This window comes from Galeopterus variegatus, unplaced genomic scaffold (genome assembly GCF_000696425.1).
Source record: "Galeopterus variegatus unplaced genomic scaffold, G_variegatus-3.0.2 Scaffold610, whole genome shotgun sequence".
Classification (NCBI taxonomy): domain Eukaryota; kingdom Metazoa; phylum Chordata; class Mammalia; order Dermoptera; family Cynocephalidae; genus Galeopterus; species Galeopterus variegatus.
Genome location: NW_007726721.1, coordinates 419,112 through 434,598, shown reverse-complemented (window position 1 = coordinate 434,598; position 15,487 = coordinate 419,112). Strand labels below are relative to the sequence as shown.

Genomic DNA, 15,487 nt, shown 5'->3' with positions numbered 1-15,487 from the left:
TATATATATTTTATTTAGCAATATGTATGTGCATAAGAAAAAAATAGCAAAGTTATAAGTAGCCTCATCTGGGGAATGGAATTTGTTGCTACAGGCAGGGCAGACAAATAACTACTGTTTGGTTATAAGCCCTGTAAAGCTACTTTATATTTTATGGATATTTATGACTTATTCAGACTGGGAAAAAGCTAGAAAAAGTAAGATGACAAAACATCTGTATTTAAAGACAAAATTCTCCTGAAAAGTTTATTAACATTATTGTTACAATAAATCATTCAATTTCTCAGTCTTTATGAAGTTTTTGTTCTAAAGATTAAATTTATTCCCAAAGTCCTCATGTGAACCCATCAGACATGAACAAAGCTTTTATAATGAACTTCTGAAATAACTCTTATTTTTTTTGGTGGTTGGCTAGTACAGGGATTGAACTCTTAACCTTGATGTTATCAACACCATGCTCTAATCAACTGAGATAACTGGCCAGCCCTGAAATAAATCATTTTAATATCTATCTTTTTTCTTGGGATGACAAAAGCATTACTATGATAGTATTGTTTTCTTACTTTTATAAAAATTCGCTCTTACCAAGATTGTTACTATCAAATCCTGATTTTTAGTACTATGCTATAAGGCAAGATAGAAACATGATACTTTAAAATTATTGTTAAATTTCCTATGAACTATTTTATAGTAAAGAAACTATTTGTTTGGTATCAAGTGTTTTTATGCTCAAATCCTAGAAATTATCTTTATTTCCCAACTAACTTTACCCTCCAAGATTTATTTTAGTGATATTTACATAATAAATATAATTTTAATCACTAAGTTCCTCCTCATCACTGAAATATGTGCTTTTCTTTATCCTTGGGCGTCTGGAATCATCTGATGTTGAGGCACCCCCTGAACTGGGTTTCCATTTTTTTTGCTCTTCTTCAATTTTGGCTTGCTGTAATGTGATTCAGAGAACAAACAAAACAAAACCAAGAACCTGTTTAGTATTATTTATGGTGCATTAATTCAAAACATGGCAAAAACACACTGCAAATGCCACCATTTCCCACTCTCTCACACTATGCAGACAATAAGATATTCAACACCTGCCCTGCCCAAGACCTGTTCTGTCCCAATCTTACAACGTTACTAAAAATTATCCTAGGCAATATCTAGAGAAATCTTTTCTGTTGGGCTAAACTTACTTTAATCAAATAGTTCTGCTCAATTCTATAATGAAAACAAATTAAGATATTAAAAGTGTTGTGGGACGTTAAAATCTAGAAAGAACCAATAGGCTCTTTTCATTCATACTGCTCTAAAGACCTCAGAGAAACAGTCTATCTCCTAAAATTTAGGAGGTGAAGGAGCAAAACAGAGGTTGCCGTGAGGAGATGATCAATAAAGTAAGCAAGGAATATAAAATTATTAGCCCAAGGCAGCTATGGCATGGTGCCTTTTAAAAGAACAATTTACTACCTGGAATGCTATGGCCTGACTGAGGCTGTCAAGAGCAGGATCTTCCCCTTCATCTTCACTTTCTTCTACTTCCTCACTAAATTATTAAAGAAAAAAAAAAAATCAGAATGCAATCAACCAAGAGTAAAAAGATAAAAGCAACAGAATAATGTATTTAGTAAGAGTAGATATACACACATTTCTTCCTCTGGTTCAGGGATTTTCTTTTTTTTCTTTTTTTCTTTCTTCTTTGGAGGTTCACGTTCTCCAAGCATATTTTTAGGACAGGCATAACTTAAGTGCCCACTTTCCTTTTCACATTAAAAAAAAGGAAAAATAATACATTATTTGTTGTTATTAACAGGAACTTGCCTGCTACCCTAAGACTAAAAGGTTTTAGGATTTAAAAAAAGAATGTTCCCATGCTGAGAATATTCAGAAGAAATTAATGATAAAAATCCATTACTTTAATATTTAGAAGGAAAAGTCTGTGATATTATAACTCCCAATAAACTACTTTAATAATTAGGTAGTATTTTGGCAGTTTTACTAACAGTAAAAGAGGTATTCTTCCCTCAAACATTTTCAATCTCAAGATTGAAGATATAGAACAATTCAAAATTGAAATAGATCATCTACCCTAAGTATAAGAATCTTAAATTATTTGATAAAATGGGGATAAAACTATTCCTGTTAATCAAGAGGTTGCTTAATATTCTGTTTTAAAAACAAATGGAAGATTTTGTCTTCTTCACTTTTCCTATTAATTACTTTTATTTTGCTCCTTTCACACCTAGACTACACTTAAACTGTACAATTATAGTAGCCACTAGTCACATGTGGCTACTGAGAAATCATCTGAACTGATATGCACTGTAAAGGTAAAACATACATTGGATTTTTCAAGAATACGAAAAAAAGAATGTAAAATATTGTAATAACTTAAAAAATATTAATTACATATTCAAATGACAATATTTTGGATATATATTAGGTTAAATAAAAGATATTATTAATTTTTATTTTTATTTTTTTAATGTGGCTACTAGAACATTTAAAGTTATGTATGCAGCCTGCATTATTTACCTATTTGACAGTGCTGGACTAGACCATTACTCATAATGAGCTAGAACACTGAGCTGTAAAACATAAGAACTCTGAACTATAATCCGTACATTAGCTCACCAAAATACATTTAAGAAGTATTAATTTACAGTATTAGGTTACAGTAGGGTGTGGGGAAACTGAGCCAAGATTAGAATAATAGAAAAGAAAAACAATCATGCTTTTCAAGTATATTTAACAAAGCCTCAAACAGACTGTGTACTTTGTATACCTGGGACAAGGCTGAACCCAAGAGGTGTTACTTATTGTTAATGAACTGCTGAGAGAATTTACTTAAGAGAATCATTTCTCAAACTGTGTTTTGGAATAACGGTACACCAAAAAATGTTAACATATCCTGTATAGAAAAAAGGGATTAATAGGGAAATAACTTTGGGAAAAACCAGGCCAAAAAATGTAAATGAATTTTCTTGGGGGAAAATTACATTCATTCCAGATTTCTCATAATTTTATATTTACTGTGAATATAAGAATATATTCTAATCTGACTATACCTACCCCTTCCTCTTTTTTTTTTTTTTAATTCGAAACTCAAGCCTTTGGAACAGTTTGTAAAACATTTACTTAAGAGGTTTTAGAATTGCAGGAAGTTTGTAAAACATTTACTTAAGAGGTTTTAGAATTGCAGGAACTGACAGAATTAGTATGTATCCAGGCCATTGCTTGCTCCCTCTTTCTATTCATCCATCCGTCCATCTATTTATACATCTTTTTCTGGAGATTGGGGGTTGCGGGGGAGAGGAGCAGTGGAGGAAAAGACCTCAAGCCATTTCCTTATATCTTCATGTGATTTTATAGCCAGGACAATGTCTCAGTAATTCTCTCTCCAGCTCCCCATTAATACCTCTGGACTCTGTTTCCTAAGTATTTTATACAGTGATTTTAGAAACTGACAGCTATGAGACCCAGAATGAATACCTCTTGGTACCATTATGGGCCTTGTGTAAAATTGTTCTCTGGCTGTATATCTGTCCTAATCACTAAAACTTTAAATAGATAATGACAGATCATGAGGAGAAATGTGGTAAGAAAATGTGGGGTTAGTTCAGTTACAAACCATTAGCAGTACTAATAGAAAAAATAAAATAAAAAATTTCAAAACACAGTATCTCACTGAGGATGGGTCATATGATAATGTTTGTACTGAACTGTGATAATTAAACACTAGCAAAATGTTACAGAAATAGGCAGAATCTTATTAACAATAATTTATCAGTTACTAAAGCCTTTCAAGACAATGACATAAGTAATTAGTCCAACACTTTTTAAACTAAAAATTTTCAAAGATTTAAAAACCAGAGAAAATGCCACTTTCTATTATCCAATACAGGTTATCTTTACATACTACATTTTAATTAAATTTACTTAGACGAGTCTAGAGCCTCTAAGTAAAACAACTTTTATAAACTGGTTTTGGCCAGCCAGAAGTTTTGGTGAACACAAATAAGACTGATGTGAAAAATACCTTAAAGTATACTATGGAAAATTCCATTAAGTTTTAGGTTTACTCACCCCACATTCATAACACTTAGATTTATCAAAGTAGTTTCGCCTTCGGATGAACTCAGCTGCTCTTCCATTGTCAATAGCAATGCTTGCTTTTATCACTCTACCAAATAACTAAACCAGAGAAAAATGTAAATGCAGAAAGTTGTATTTCACTGAAACCTAAAACTAATTACTTGATTCCATTTTCTCAAATCTTCAATTCCATATTATTTTTTGGATTATTTTAGCAATTGCCCACTTAGGTGTGATAAATTCTATCCTGCAGCATTCTTATTTTCTTAGATTCTATCAACATTTAGGAACCCAGTACAGCTTTGACCTCTTTTGTTTTCCATAAATTAGATACCCTCAGAATCTACTGATACCCATCTGACTTGACCATCTACTGCATCCTCCACATTTTTGGCCTGGATGAACACAAAGGTTTTTGGGTTAAAAACTTTGAGGTGAACGAATGGCTTACCTGTTTGTTGTTTATTGCTCTGGTGCAGTTTTGTGCAGACTCTTTATCCAAAAATAAAATAAATGCAACCCCTTTACTCTTTCTGGTATCTTTATCTTTCATTATAGTAACCCTTAAAGCATGAACAAATAGCCAGTTAAAAATGAGGCAGCAATAAATAAAACAGGTATTAATAAACATGTAGAAAACTCAAGTTTAAAAAAAGGATTTAGGGGCTGGCCCGGTGGCACACTGCCACAGTGCGCCGCTTGGGAGCGTGGTGGCTTCTCCCGCCGAGGGTTCGGATCCCACATACAGACCGGTTCCCGCTCACTGGCTGAGCGAGGTGCGGGCGCAGCACCGAGGGTTGCGATCCCGTTGCCGGTCCCGGTCCGGTATGGGCGCAACACTGAGGGTTGCGATCCGTTGCCGGACACGAAAAAAGACAAAAAGGAAAAAAAAAAATAAAATAAAATAAAAAAAGGATTTAATAATAAAACATTTACAAAGTTAGTGAAATTAAAACATTTGAAAAATCAGCTCTCTCTTCAAAGTCATGGGATATCAAGTTTAACCAATTTTGGTTAATTTTTTTTTTGCAACTGCCCAGTATGAGAATTCAAGCCCATGACCTTGTTGTTATAAGGCTGTGCTCTAACCAACTAAGCTAACTGGCCAGACTTAACCAATTTTGAAAGAAATATCAAGTAAGATAGTTGCTTTAAATTTGGGGAATTTTTAAAGTCTGTGAACATCAGTTAAGGTCATAAGCTTTCTATGTCATCCTCAGATCATGATCTCTCTGATCTATTCCCTCTGCTTTTTTCTTGTCCATGGTGGTGTTACTGTTTCAACAGTCTATTCTTAATAGTTCCTTGATCTTAATTCTTTTCTATACCAGAGGTAGAGTCTTTTATTTTATTTTATTTTATTTTATTTTTTTTTCCTTTTTTTGTCTTTTTTCGTGACCAGCAACGGATCGCAACCCTCAGTGTCGCGCCCGTACCGGACCGGGACCGGCAACGGGATCGCAAGCCTCGGTGTTGCGCCCGCACCTCGCTCAGCCAGTGAGCAGCCAGTCTGTATGTGGGATCCGAACCCTCGGCGGGAGTGCCGCCGCGCTCCCAAGCGGCGCACTGTAGCAGTATGCCACCGGGCCGGCCCGAGTCTTTTATTTAAGGAATAAATAAAATCACATCTTTCCTTTGCTCGAAAATCTCTGGTTCTTTAGCTTGCCTATTCTTCATCCAGTAATTGATATCCTTTATGATTTGGCTCCCACTTACCTCATCTTTCACTACTCCTTCCCACTCACTATGAGGTCTAGCAATAATAAACCACTCAATATTTAGTTAGCATGGCCTCTACTTCCCCAAACTGGTGCCTCTTTTTGCATTCTTCTATCTTCTTTCACCTCTCAATTTTTCCCCATTAAAATTTTACTCATTCTTCAGGGTTCAGATGATGGGTCAGTTCCTTCATCTCTTCAATTGGAAAAGATTTCTCCTTTCTGCTAGATTCTACTGAAATTATCTGTTTATATATAAACAATGCCTCATCTCACCTATTTTAATATAAACTTCTTTAAGGGTGTCTCTGTAACCTGTATGTGCCTAGCTCAATATGTTGAAACAAAAATAGATACAAGTGGGAAAAGTTTCTCCAAAGACTGCATCTATGTGTTTATTTGGTCATTCAGTTACTCCATTAGCTTCAGACGCAGGCACTAGGCACTGATAGTATAAAGGCAGCAGGATGAGGTTTTTACCCTCAGGAAAAAGCTTACAATCCAGTGGTAGAGACAGACCTATAAATCAATTACAATACTTCGCTAGAGATACCTTCTATGGTAACAGAAAAAAAAATTACATCAAGGATTTAAAAGGACGAATCTTTGATGACTCACATGTCTCAGGCATGGGAAAAGAGGTACAGAGTAGCACCATTTCCTGATGTAAGGCACATGATGTACTCAAGTAAGCACATAATAGGAAGCAGACACTACTCTGGGTGTACAACACCCCCTTCTCACTCACCCAACCCTTATACACGAAGTAAGCGTATCATTAAGTATTACCCATTTTACTTCCTAATGATCTCTCACATCTGACTAGCCTCTTTACCTATTCATGTGCACCATCTTAGTCTAAATTTCTACCCCGGGCTACAATTACGAGGGTACTTCAAAACTTCATGGAAAGATCTGTACTATCTCACATACTCTCAGACTGGTCTTCGTGCATTGTGTGCATGTTCCCCTCCAACCCAGTCTCTACATTGAAGCCAGAACAAGATTTTCAAAATTCATATCACATCATCTCTCATTTAAAATTCTTCAATGTTCTTAGGAAATTTCTGGTATTCTTAGGATGAAAACCAAGTATCTTTTAACATGGCCAACAAGTAAGATTAGGAAACTGCTTCCATCTTTGGACCCATCTTATGCTTTTTCACTCTTCCTCATTCATCTTCAGTCACATTGGCCTTCCTTCTATTCCTTGATCTCACTTTATTTTCTCTTGCCACGGGGCCCGGTACAAGCTATTCCCTCTACCTGAAATGTTCCTCCCGTTTTTTGCCTATTTAACTCTTATTCATCCCTTAGGTTTCAACTCAAAGGATACTAAACTAGGTAAGCCTTCCCTGACTCTCTAGATTAGAACAGGTCTTCCCTGTCTATATGTGCTTATAACTCTATCTTTAGCTACATAGCAGTTTCATGGTTCATAATTATATATTTATATGAAGATTCAGAGATTCTAGCAGAGAGAAAGAAAAGGTAGATGGTACAGTTAAGGGGGCTCTGGAATCAGTGCTGGATTCAAATCTTGCCTCCACCACCAACTAGTAATATGACCTCAGGTTTACTGTGTGCTTCAGTTTTGTCATTTATGATATCAGGATAATAATACCTACTTCAAAGGGTAGTTGTGAGAATTAAATGAGATAATATACATAAAGAGATTAGAAAAGTGCCTAGCATATATATGTGCTGATTTAAGTGTTACGTATCACCATTACTAGAGTTTTCTGGTACGGGGATCTGAACCTGTGATCTCGGTGTTATAAGGCTGCGCTCTCACCAACTGAGCTAACCACCCAGCCCATTACTAGAGTTTTAATTGATGATGATGACTGTTCAAAATTCTTTATTTTTGGCAGCTTGCTGGTACAGATTGAACCCTGGACCTTGGTGTTATCAGCACTAGACTCTAACCAACTGAGCAAACTGGCCAGCCTCAAAAAAAATTTTTTTTTGTGACTGGCCAGTATGGTGCTCTGAACCTTTGACCCTGGTGTTATGACACCATGCTTTAACAACTGAGCAAAATAGCCACCCTCAAAAATTCTTAAGACCCAAAAATTTACCCAGAAGCACTTTTTTTTTTTTTTTTTTTGTGACGGGCCAGTATGGTGCTCTGAACCTTTGACCCTGGTGTTATGACACCATGATTTAACAACTGAGCAAAATAGCCCCCCTCAAAAATTCTTAAGACCCAAAAATTTCCCCAAAAGCCCTTTTTTTTTTTTTTTGTGACCGGTAAGGGGATCGTACCCCGTGGCTTGGTGCCATCCGCACCGCGCTCAGCCAGTGAGTGCACCGGCCAGTCCTATATAGGATCCGAACCCGCGGCAGAAGCGCCACTGCGCTCCCAGCGCCGCACTCTCCCGACTAAGCCACGGGGTCGGCCCCAGAAGCATTTTTGATAATGATTTTAACAGCCAAGTAAGTTTAAAAGAAATTAATATTCTCAAGATGCAAACAAACTTCAGCTGTTTAACATCCATTTATGGAAAGCTGGAAGAAAAATAACTAGTCAAGATAAATATATTCTATATTCTTGGGATTTTAAATTTATACCAGAACATACACTGGTTATAAGATGGCTAGATTGACAGTATCTTGCTTTTACTTCTTTGCCCCACAAAACAGTTGCTTGACTGATTTAAAATAGTGAAATAAATATGAGAACCTCAAGTTCTTTTCATCCTTTCTTAACTCTCAGCCCCAAATGCTATTATCATTTATTATCTTTTTATATATTTCTAGTCTTTCCAATGATATCTAAGCTTCTAAGAAGGCAGAGAATATGTTTTCTATTTATTTATCAGCGTCATAAGCATTTTGCAAGTCATATGCACTGAAATATTTGTTTTTACACTATTTATTTGATAAATGGTAATCCATTGACAGTATACTAGAGAACACCTTTCTAGTAACCAAAATATTTGTTTTATCAGAGCCTTTAATATACATCTTATAGGGCCAGCCCGTGGCTCACTTGGGAGAGTGCGGTGCTGATAACACCAAGGCCATGGGTTCGGATCCTATATAGGGATGGCCGGTTGGCTCACTGGCTGAGCATGGTGCTGACAACACCAAGCCAAGGGTTGAGATCCCCTTACCGGTCATCTTTAAAAAAAAAAAAATATATATATATATATATATTTTTTTTTTTTTTTCAAGCAGGAAAAATCAGCCTATCACAAATTATTCCCACTTCATTATGCTAATTGTATCTTTTGTGTTTATAAGATATATATATAGATATATATATATATATCTATCTTACATTGGACAACAGAATTAGTTTTAGTTCTTAGTAATTTGGTAAGAAATTATAAAGATTGTTTAAATAAATTATGAGATAGAAAGGAATACCATGAAACCATTAAATATGAGGCTGTATCTTGAAAGTACATGGAAAGACATTCATGATATAATGTTAAGTGAAAGAAAACAAAATTGCATGTAAACAAGTCTTTTTAAAAAGATTGTCTAAATGTTTATATAGAAAAACAACTGAAATATACATAACAATGTTAACAATAGTATTTTTATTGTCTTTGTTGTATCAAGTATCTTTTATATAAAAAAAGTAAATATACTGCCATTAAAAAAATAATGAAGCAAATTCAGAAAACCTTTTAAATGAAGTTTCAAAATTTAATGTGAATACTTACTTTACAACTTTGCCATACTTGGAAAATATCTGAAACAAAAGACCATATAATAATTTATAATTTAATTTAAAATCATAAAAAAAGTTAAATTTTCAGGTTGTACACACTGACCAAAATCTTCATTATAGTTTATAAAAAATTTTAGCCTTCAGTCTATAAGGCAGGTCATATAAGAAATTTTTTTTGGTAATTAGAATATTTTTATTGTTATTGGAGTCACATGTATCTGTCCCAGTTCCTAAATTTCTGACAATGGATTGGATACAGAGAAAAAAACACTCCACATGTGTCGTAGATCTAAGGCACACTGGACAACTGCTGTGTTCAGGTGGTGTATCCATGGTAACTATCAGCTCCACCACAGATCCAGCTAAACCTTGTGCTTCAAATATCAATGTTGTGAAATATCACTATTCCTATTCTACTCTTACTGTATTAAGCAATCATTAAGAAGACAGATCCTTATACTGCTTATAAAATAAAACATGAAACAAAAAAGTGTTTATAATAAAAAAATCCATTCCCAGTGTCCTTCCTCTGTCCACCGTTAATATGTTGGTGGTACTTTATAGCTGGCCCATTCTTCCCTTTTACTTCGACATCTTCACCCTCAGCAATCTCATTTATTTCTACAGTTTCAGCCGCCAACTATATAAATAGTTCCTATTTATTATATAATGTTTCTTATAAAAGTCTTTTAGAATGTGTTAATATATGCAACCAGGGCTGACAGGTTAGCTCAGCTGGTTAGAGCACAGCTGTATAATCTCAAGGTCATGGGTTTGGATTCCTGTAGTAGCACTCCGCCAAAACCAAAAAAAAAACATACATATGTTTTAAAAACCATATATACATTTATTCATTCTAATGGCTTCTTGTTTCACTCAAAGTGAAAGCCAGAGTCCTTACCATGATCTATATGGGCCTTAATGCACCCTCCAGTGGGCTTACCTCTGATTACCCCCTCCTTTTCTCTTGAAATGCTTGTCCCCTAGACATGTGCACAGCTGCCTCTTACTTGCTCTTGATTCAAAAGTCACCTTCTCAATAAGAACATTTTCTGACCACCCTAAGTTTCATCTCCATGCCAAACTTAACGTAGTGTTTGTTTTGGTTTTATTTTTGGTGGCTGACCAGTACAGGAATCTGAACCCTTGACCTTGGTGTTATATCACGCTCTAAACAATTGAGCTAAACGGCCACCCCCAAACCTAACAAATAGCCCTCCTTTCTTGTCTTTTTTATTCTTAGTGCCTAACATTTTAGCATTTTTAGTAGCTAACACATAATTTGACTTTTTTATATTTAATATTGTTCTTCTCTTCTGCTATACTGTGAGAGCCAAAAGGGGTTTTTATCTTTTTGTTCACTGATGTGTCTCAGTACCTATGTCTTAAGTGCTCAGAACATAATAAGCATTCAATAAATACAGTAAGTTGCTCTGTTTTTTGGTTTTCTTTTTTGGTGGCTGGCCAATACAGGGATCAAACCCTGGACCTTGATGTTATCAGCACCACTCTAACCAACTGAACTAACCAGCTGGCCCCTAAGTCTCTCCTGTGATACAAGGAAACTAAAGATAACTTTCCTCTCTGTTCTTTGAAACTCAAGTTATCTTAATTAATCAGGTACTGTGTATCACCGATGCAGCATTTCTCTACTTAACATCTACCCAAAGTAGCAAAGAGAACAGGGCGCATTTGGAAGAAAAGATTGATGTCATTCCTTCCAGTTCCTCTCAACCAACCAACTGCAGGACAGGTACAGCAGAAGGAAATTTTGTTCTCTGTAAGGCAAGGAGGTGAAAGAAAATGTTGGAAAGGATGTTTTCCCCACCTCAATCACCTTTATCCTGAACTGAAAACAAAATGTATTAAATTGTTAAACTTCTGCCATGTTTGTATATTAAAATATACTTTCAGAACTTGAGGGTTAGGAAAGGGTTCGTTTGCTCCCATCAGTCCTTTCCTCCAAAACCTCCACCCCACTACCAGTTTCAAAAGCCAACTAAGCAAGCAGGAAAAATCAGCCTATCACAAATTATTCCCACTTCATTATGCTAATTGTATCTTTTGTGTTTATAAAGAGCTTGTTATTCTCCATAAAGGCACTATAAATTCTCTTTGGAAATTACAAGTTTCTAATTTTTTTCGTTTACCCATATTTACAACAGAAATCTTTGGTATTGAAGGTTTAAGTGCATTGTAATGCACTTACTAAGAATTTTATCAGGGAGAACTTTTGCTTAAGCTACATCTGTATCTCAGAAAGAGAATTCAGTAGATAAACGTCCTAATCCTTAAACTTACCCGGTATAAGTCATTGTTTGTCAGGGAAAAGGGCAAGTTGGATACATACACTGTGCTCTTACTTGGAGCCAATCCACCACTCATTTCTAAAAAGGAAGATAAACAAACCCATAAGCAATCTAAAGCAGGTGTTCCTCATTCCAGGTAAAACCAATATTGCAATCATTGATTTAATTATGTCAGATTTATACACCTTCCTTACATTTTAGGAAGTTAGGAACAATGACTACAGTTGGTTGAATTAAGAATTCCTTTTCCTCAGCCATCACTAAGAGAGGTATTTTTGTTCCTTCACCTTTCAGTAGATTCTTTACACTAATCCTTTCAGTGCTGGACTGTGTGTATGGAGAGGGGCATTTTAAATACATCAAGAAAAAATTTTGAGGCTACTCTTAACCTCCCCTCAGGCTAAGAGCAAGAATGTGCTTTGGGATATGTAAAAGATCCTGGGGGTTTAGAAAGAATCTTAACCACTGATTTTTGCTAATACTATGGTTGGGTACCTTTTTTTGGTTGTCCTGTATTTCTCTGGAGTGCTGTTGAGAGGAAATCTAAACTTCAGTTTTTCGTTTCGTTTTTTGGCGTGGTGAAGGGGGATCCGAACCCGTCACCTTGGTGTTACCAGCACCACACTCTCCCAAGTGAGCTAATCGGCCAACCCTTCTTCACATTTTGACAACGTGAAGTTCTTCTGACTCACTAATTTTGTAAATTATTGCCAAATTATGAAATGATACATTTTATTATATAAATAGGTTTAGTGCCTTGAAGGGATACTGACCTGTATATATATTAAGTTTACAGGTATAATCCATAATTAACTTCACATCTTATTTTACAAGGTCAGCAAATCAATTACCCATGAAAATTATATCGAACTCAACAAAGTTCAAATTTGAGACTTAAAAAGCGGGTGTGGTATGTATTTGAGATGGGGGTACGGACTATCACAAATGGCAAACTACTGATTCTAAGGCATGCCAATTCGCGAAGTAATGGGAAAACTACTTGATGCACCGTGGTTTGGGGGAATTATTTAGAAAACTTCAGGAACTCAACGTCGATAGGTCGCTTTTCAAAAGTTTCTCATTTGAAAGTATTTATGTTAGATTTTTTGGTGAGAACTGCGAGGGCAGGCAAAGATTAAGGTCCACGAATAAAAAGGGTGGCAGGAGAGAGCAAGCAAATCGTTTCGGGTGCCAATCGTTTCGGGAGGGGATGAGGGCAGGAGAAAAGGCCGCAGCTAAGGAGGCGTTTACCTTCAGGTGGGACGGGCCGGGTAGACCAGAAGAGCGCGAGCCCTCGGCTCCGCAGGGGTTCAACCCCGACTCTTCCTCGGCCCTCGCAGCAGACTTGGCATCACGGGTCCTGGGAGGAGTCCGACGCCGAGACGAGATGGCTGTAGCAACAGTACCTTTTCCCGGCTCTCGTTAGACCCAGACCCCGGAGGCGGGCCCGGAATCGGTCGCTTTTGCCGACGTCATTGCGCGCGCCGGAAGTGCCTGTTTGGGATAGCCGCGGTGAAGTAGACGACTACGTTCACGGGATCTCCCTGCGGCCCAGAGTCGGTGAGCGCATTTTACGTTTCTGAGAGGTGAATGGGATGGGCGCGCGGGCAGCTACACCACGGGGAGCGGGTGGGCGTTTTTCGTGGCGGGAGCTGGAGTCTCTTGCTGCATTTGAACCGTGCAACAGTTCTGCCCTTGCGGTTGAGGGTGGAGAGACGCAGTGGAATTTGGAATAAAGGAAAGTGTTGAGTCTAAGATTTAGGTTCGCTTCTCTTTAGCGGCTTAGTATGCAAAAAGAGGACTGGGCTAGATAACTTCAGTGACCCGAGGTCAGTCAAGAAGTTGGTTAATTTTACTGAATGTGTTCGACGTATCCAGCTCGGTATTAGGCACTTCGGGAGCTACAAAAACAGGTGAAAAACAGGCCTTTCCTGGCAGAGATCTCAGTCTAGCTGGGGAGACAAGGCCAGCTTGGGGAGAGTTGGATTCATAGAATGACTCATCTTGTGAACTGGTATGGACAAGTGTTGATCTTTTTGGTACCTTTTTTCTTCCTGTAAATCTATAATGGGCACGCACTGCTTTTTCTCTAAAAGGCCATAACGGGCCCATCGTTCCTACAGAAAAATCAGAAAATAATGCAAGGTAGTTTATACTTAACTTCTACCCACCAGCACATACAGACCAGGCCTCTAATCCTGGGAGCCTGCGTGCCAGCAGCCTGGAACCCAGAGCCTTTCCTGGAGCCTGCACAATCAATCCAGACTGAAGCCGATGTCTTCTAGAGAGGCGGAAGTGCAATCCAACCAGGGCGCAGCTGAATTTTGAGGCCTGCGTGCCTCCGCGTCCACCAGGGGACCGCTGGGACTAATTCTGTTGGCAAACTTGTGGCCAGCCAAACCTACCATGCTTCACATCCCTGTTATCCTTGGCTACCGCCCAAGATGTAAGCCCCTTTGGTCTTCTATGCTATACCCTCATCTCCATGCTGCTTTGTGCTTCCTTTCTCCTGGTTTAGACTATCACTGCTTCTCCTTTTCTTCCCCATTTCAACTCTCAACACCTCGACTGTGCTCTATGAAACCTCTATTCTTTGCTTAACAAGCTCTTTTTACGTATTCAGCCTCTTTACTGAAATTCTCTTTTATCTCCTGACCTTGATTAACATGTCGCTTTTCCTGCCAGTCCTGCCAATTGATCCCTTTTTTCCTGACACCTGCTGGGCATGGCTGTAACTATATTGAACTGATTTCACTTTCTCAAAATATTTTTTTCTCTCCTCAGTGTCTTTGCAAAGCCTCTTTTGTCTCTTTGGGACATTTGATCTCTCTTTCCACTCCTACCTCTTTCTGGATAACTCCTACTCCTGTTAAAGATCTGAATTTAGCTGTCACTGTATTTGAGGGATATTCTCTAACTTCCCATAGATAAAATAAGGTATCCTTGCCGTGTGCTTTTAAATGCCCTCTACTTCCCTCATAGCACTTATCATAAGTATCCTAATTGCTTGCCTCTTTGCCTTCCCTACTAAGCTAGGCTGTGGGGGTGGGACTGTGTTTGTCTTGTTTACCTTTGTAACTCCAGTGTCTAATACAGCTCCTGGCACATAACAGGCAGTCAGGTATTTCTTGAATGATTGCAGGTGCTGAAGGTAGGGTCTCAGGTCAGGCAGTTAATTAATATGTAAGAGCCTGTTGAGGGGTCAGCTGCTACTCAGTTACAGCTGATTGTGGCCGTGTGAGACAATGATCCCAGTGTTGCCAAACATCTAATTTTTTCAAGAAAAGTTGAAAATGCAGTTTTTTAAAAGTGATGTCTCCCAGTTTTTATATGTTGTCAATGGAATAAAATTTTGTTTTTAAAAAAATGGGTAAAACACAGGACATATGTGGTCTGTCAGTCACCAGTTGGAATCTTAAATCTTCTGAGGTTCAGATAATGGTCTTTGTGGAGAATAATACATTTTGTACTGGGCCTTGATGAATGGTTGGAAGTTGAATGAGAAATGGAAAGAGGTATTCCAGTTTGGCAAATAACGCAAACAATTCCAGGGTGGTGTGTATTACCCTGTGGCACAATGGGAAGACTAGCATGAATGATGCTTTTGGAGACAATAGGCGGTTAGGTAAGATAATAGCAGAAGGCATGTGGAGAACAGAGAAGTTTGGATTTATTATGGT

The 15,487-nt window shown here is 37.5% G+C and overlaps 2 protein-coding genes across 9 annotated transcripts in view; one reads left to right on the top strand and one right to left on the bottom strand.

Moving 5' to 3' along the window:
- Window positions 1-218: 218 nt before the first annotated feature.
- On the bottom strand, window positions 219-13,256 carry ZCRB1 (zinc finger CCHC-type and RNA binding motif 1). Its single transcript, XM_008570537.1, has 8 exons — window positions 13,059-13,256; window positions 11,800-11,885; window positions 9,491-9,519; window positions 4,547-4,658; window positions 4,087-4,194; window positions 1,648-1,760; window positions 1,471-1,546; window positions 219-946 (listed from the first exon to the last, which is right to left on the bottom strand). The coding sequence occupies exons 2-8, from the start codon at window positions 11,881-11,883 to the stop codon at window positions 815-817; spliced, it is 654 nt and encodes a 217-aa protein (XP_008568759.1). The 5' UTR covers window positions 11,884-11,885; window positions 13,059-13,256; the 3' UTR covers window positions 219-814.
- A 31-nt stretch (window positions 13,257-13,287) lies between these two features.
- Window positions 13,288-15,487, top strand: part of PPHLN1 (periphilin 1) — a 114,417-nt gene continuing 112,217 nt past the window's right edge. For 2 of the 8 annotated variants that reach the window (XM_008570536.1, XM_008570532.1), the window contains exon 1: window positions 13,306-13,367. Coding sequence is in view for 5 of the 8 variants with exons in the window: in XM_008570529.1 (XP_008568751.1) it covers window positions 14,214-14,253 (40 nt within the window). In the remaining 3 variants the exon portion in view is untranslated. Of the gene's footprint in view, window positions 13,368-13,651; window positions 14,254-15,487 lie in introns of those variants that run through there. The other 6 variants (XM_008570529.1, XM_008570535.1, XM_008570528.1 and 3 more) reach the window with 6 other exon arrangements.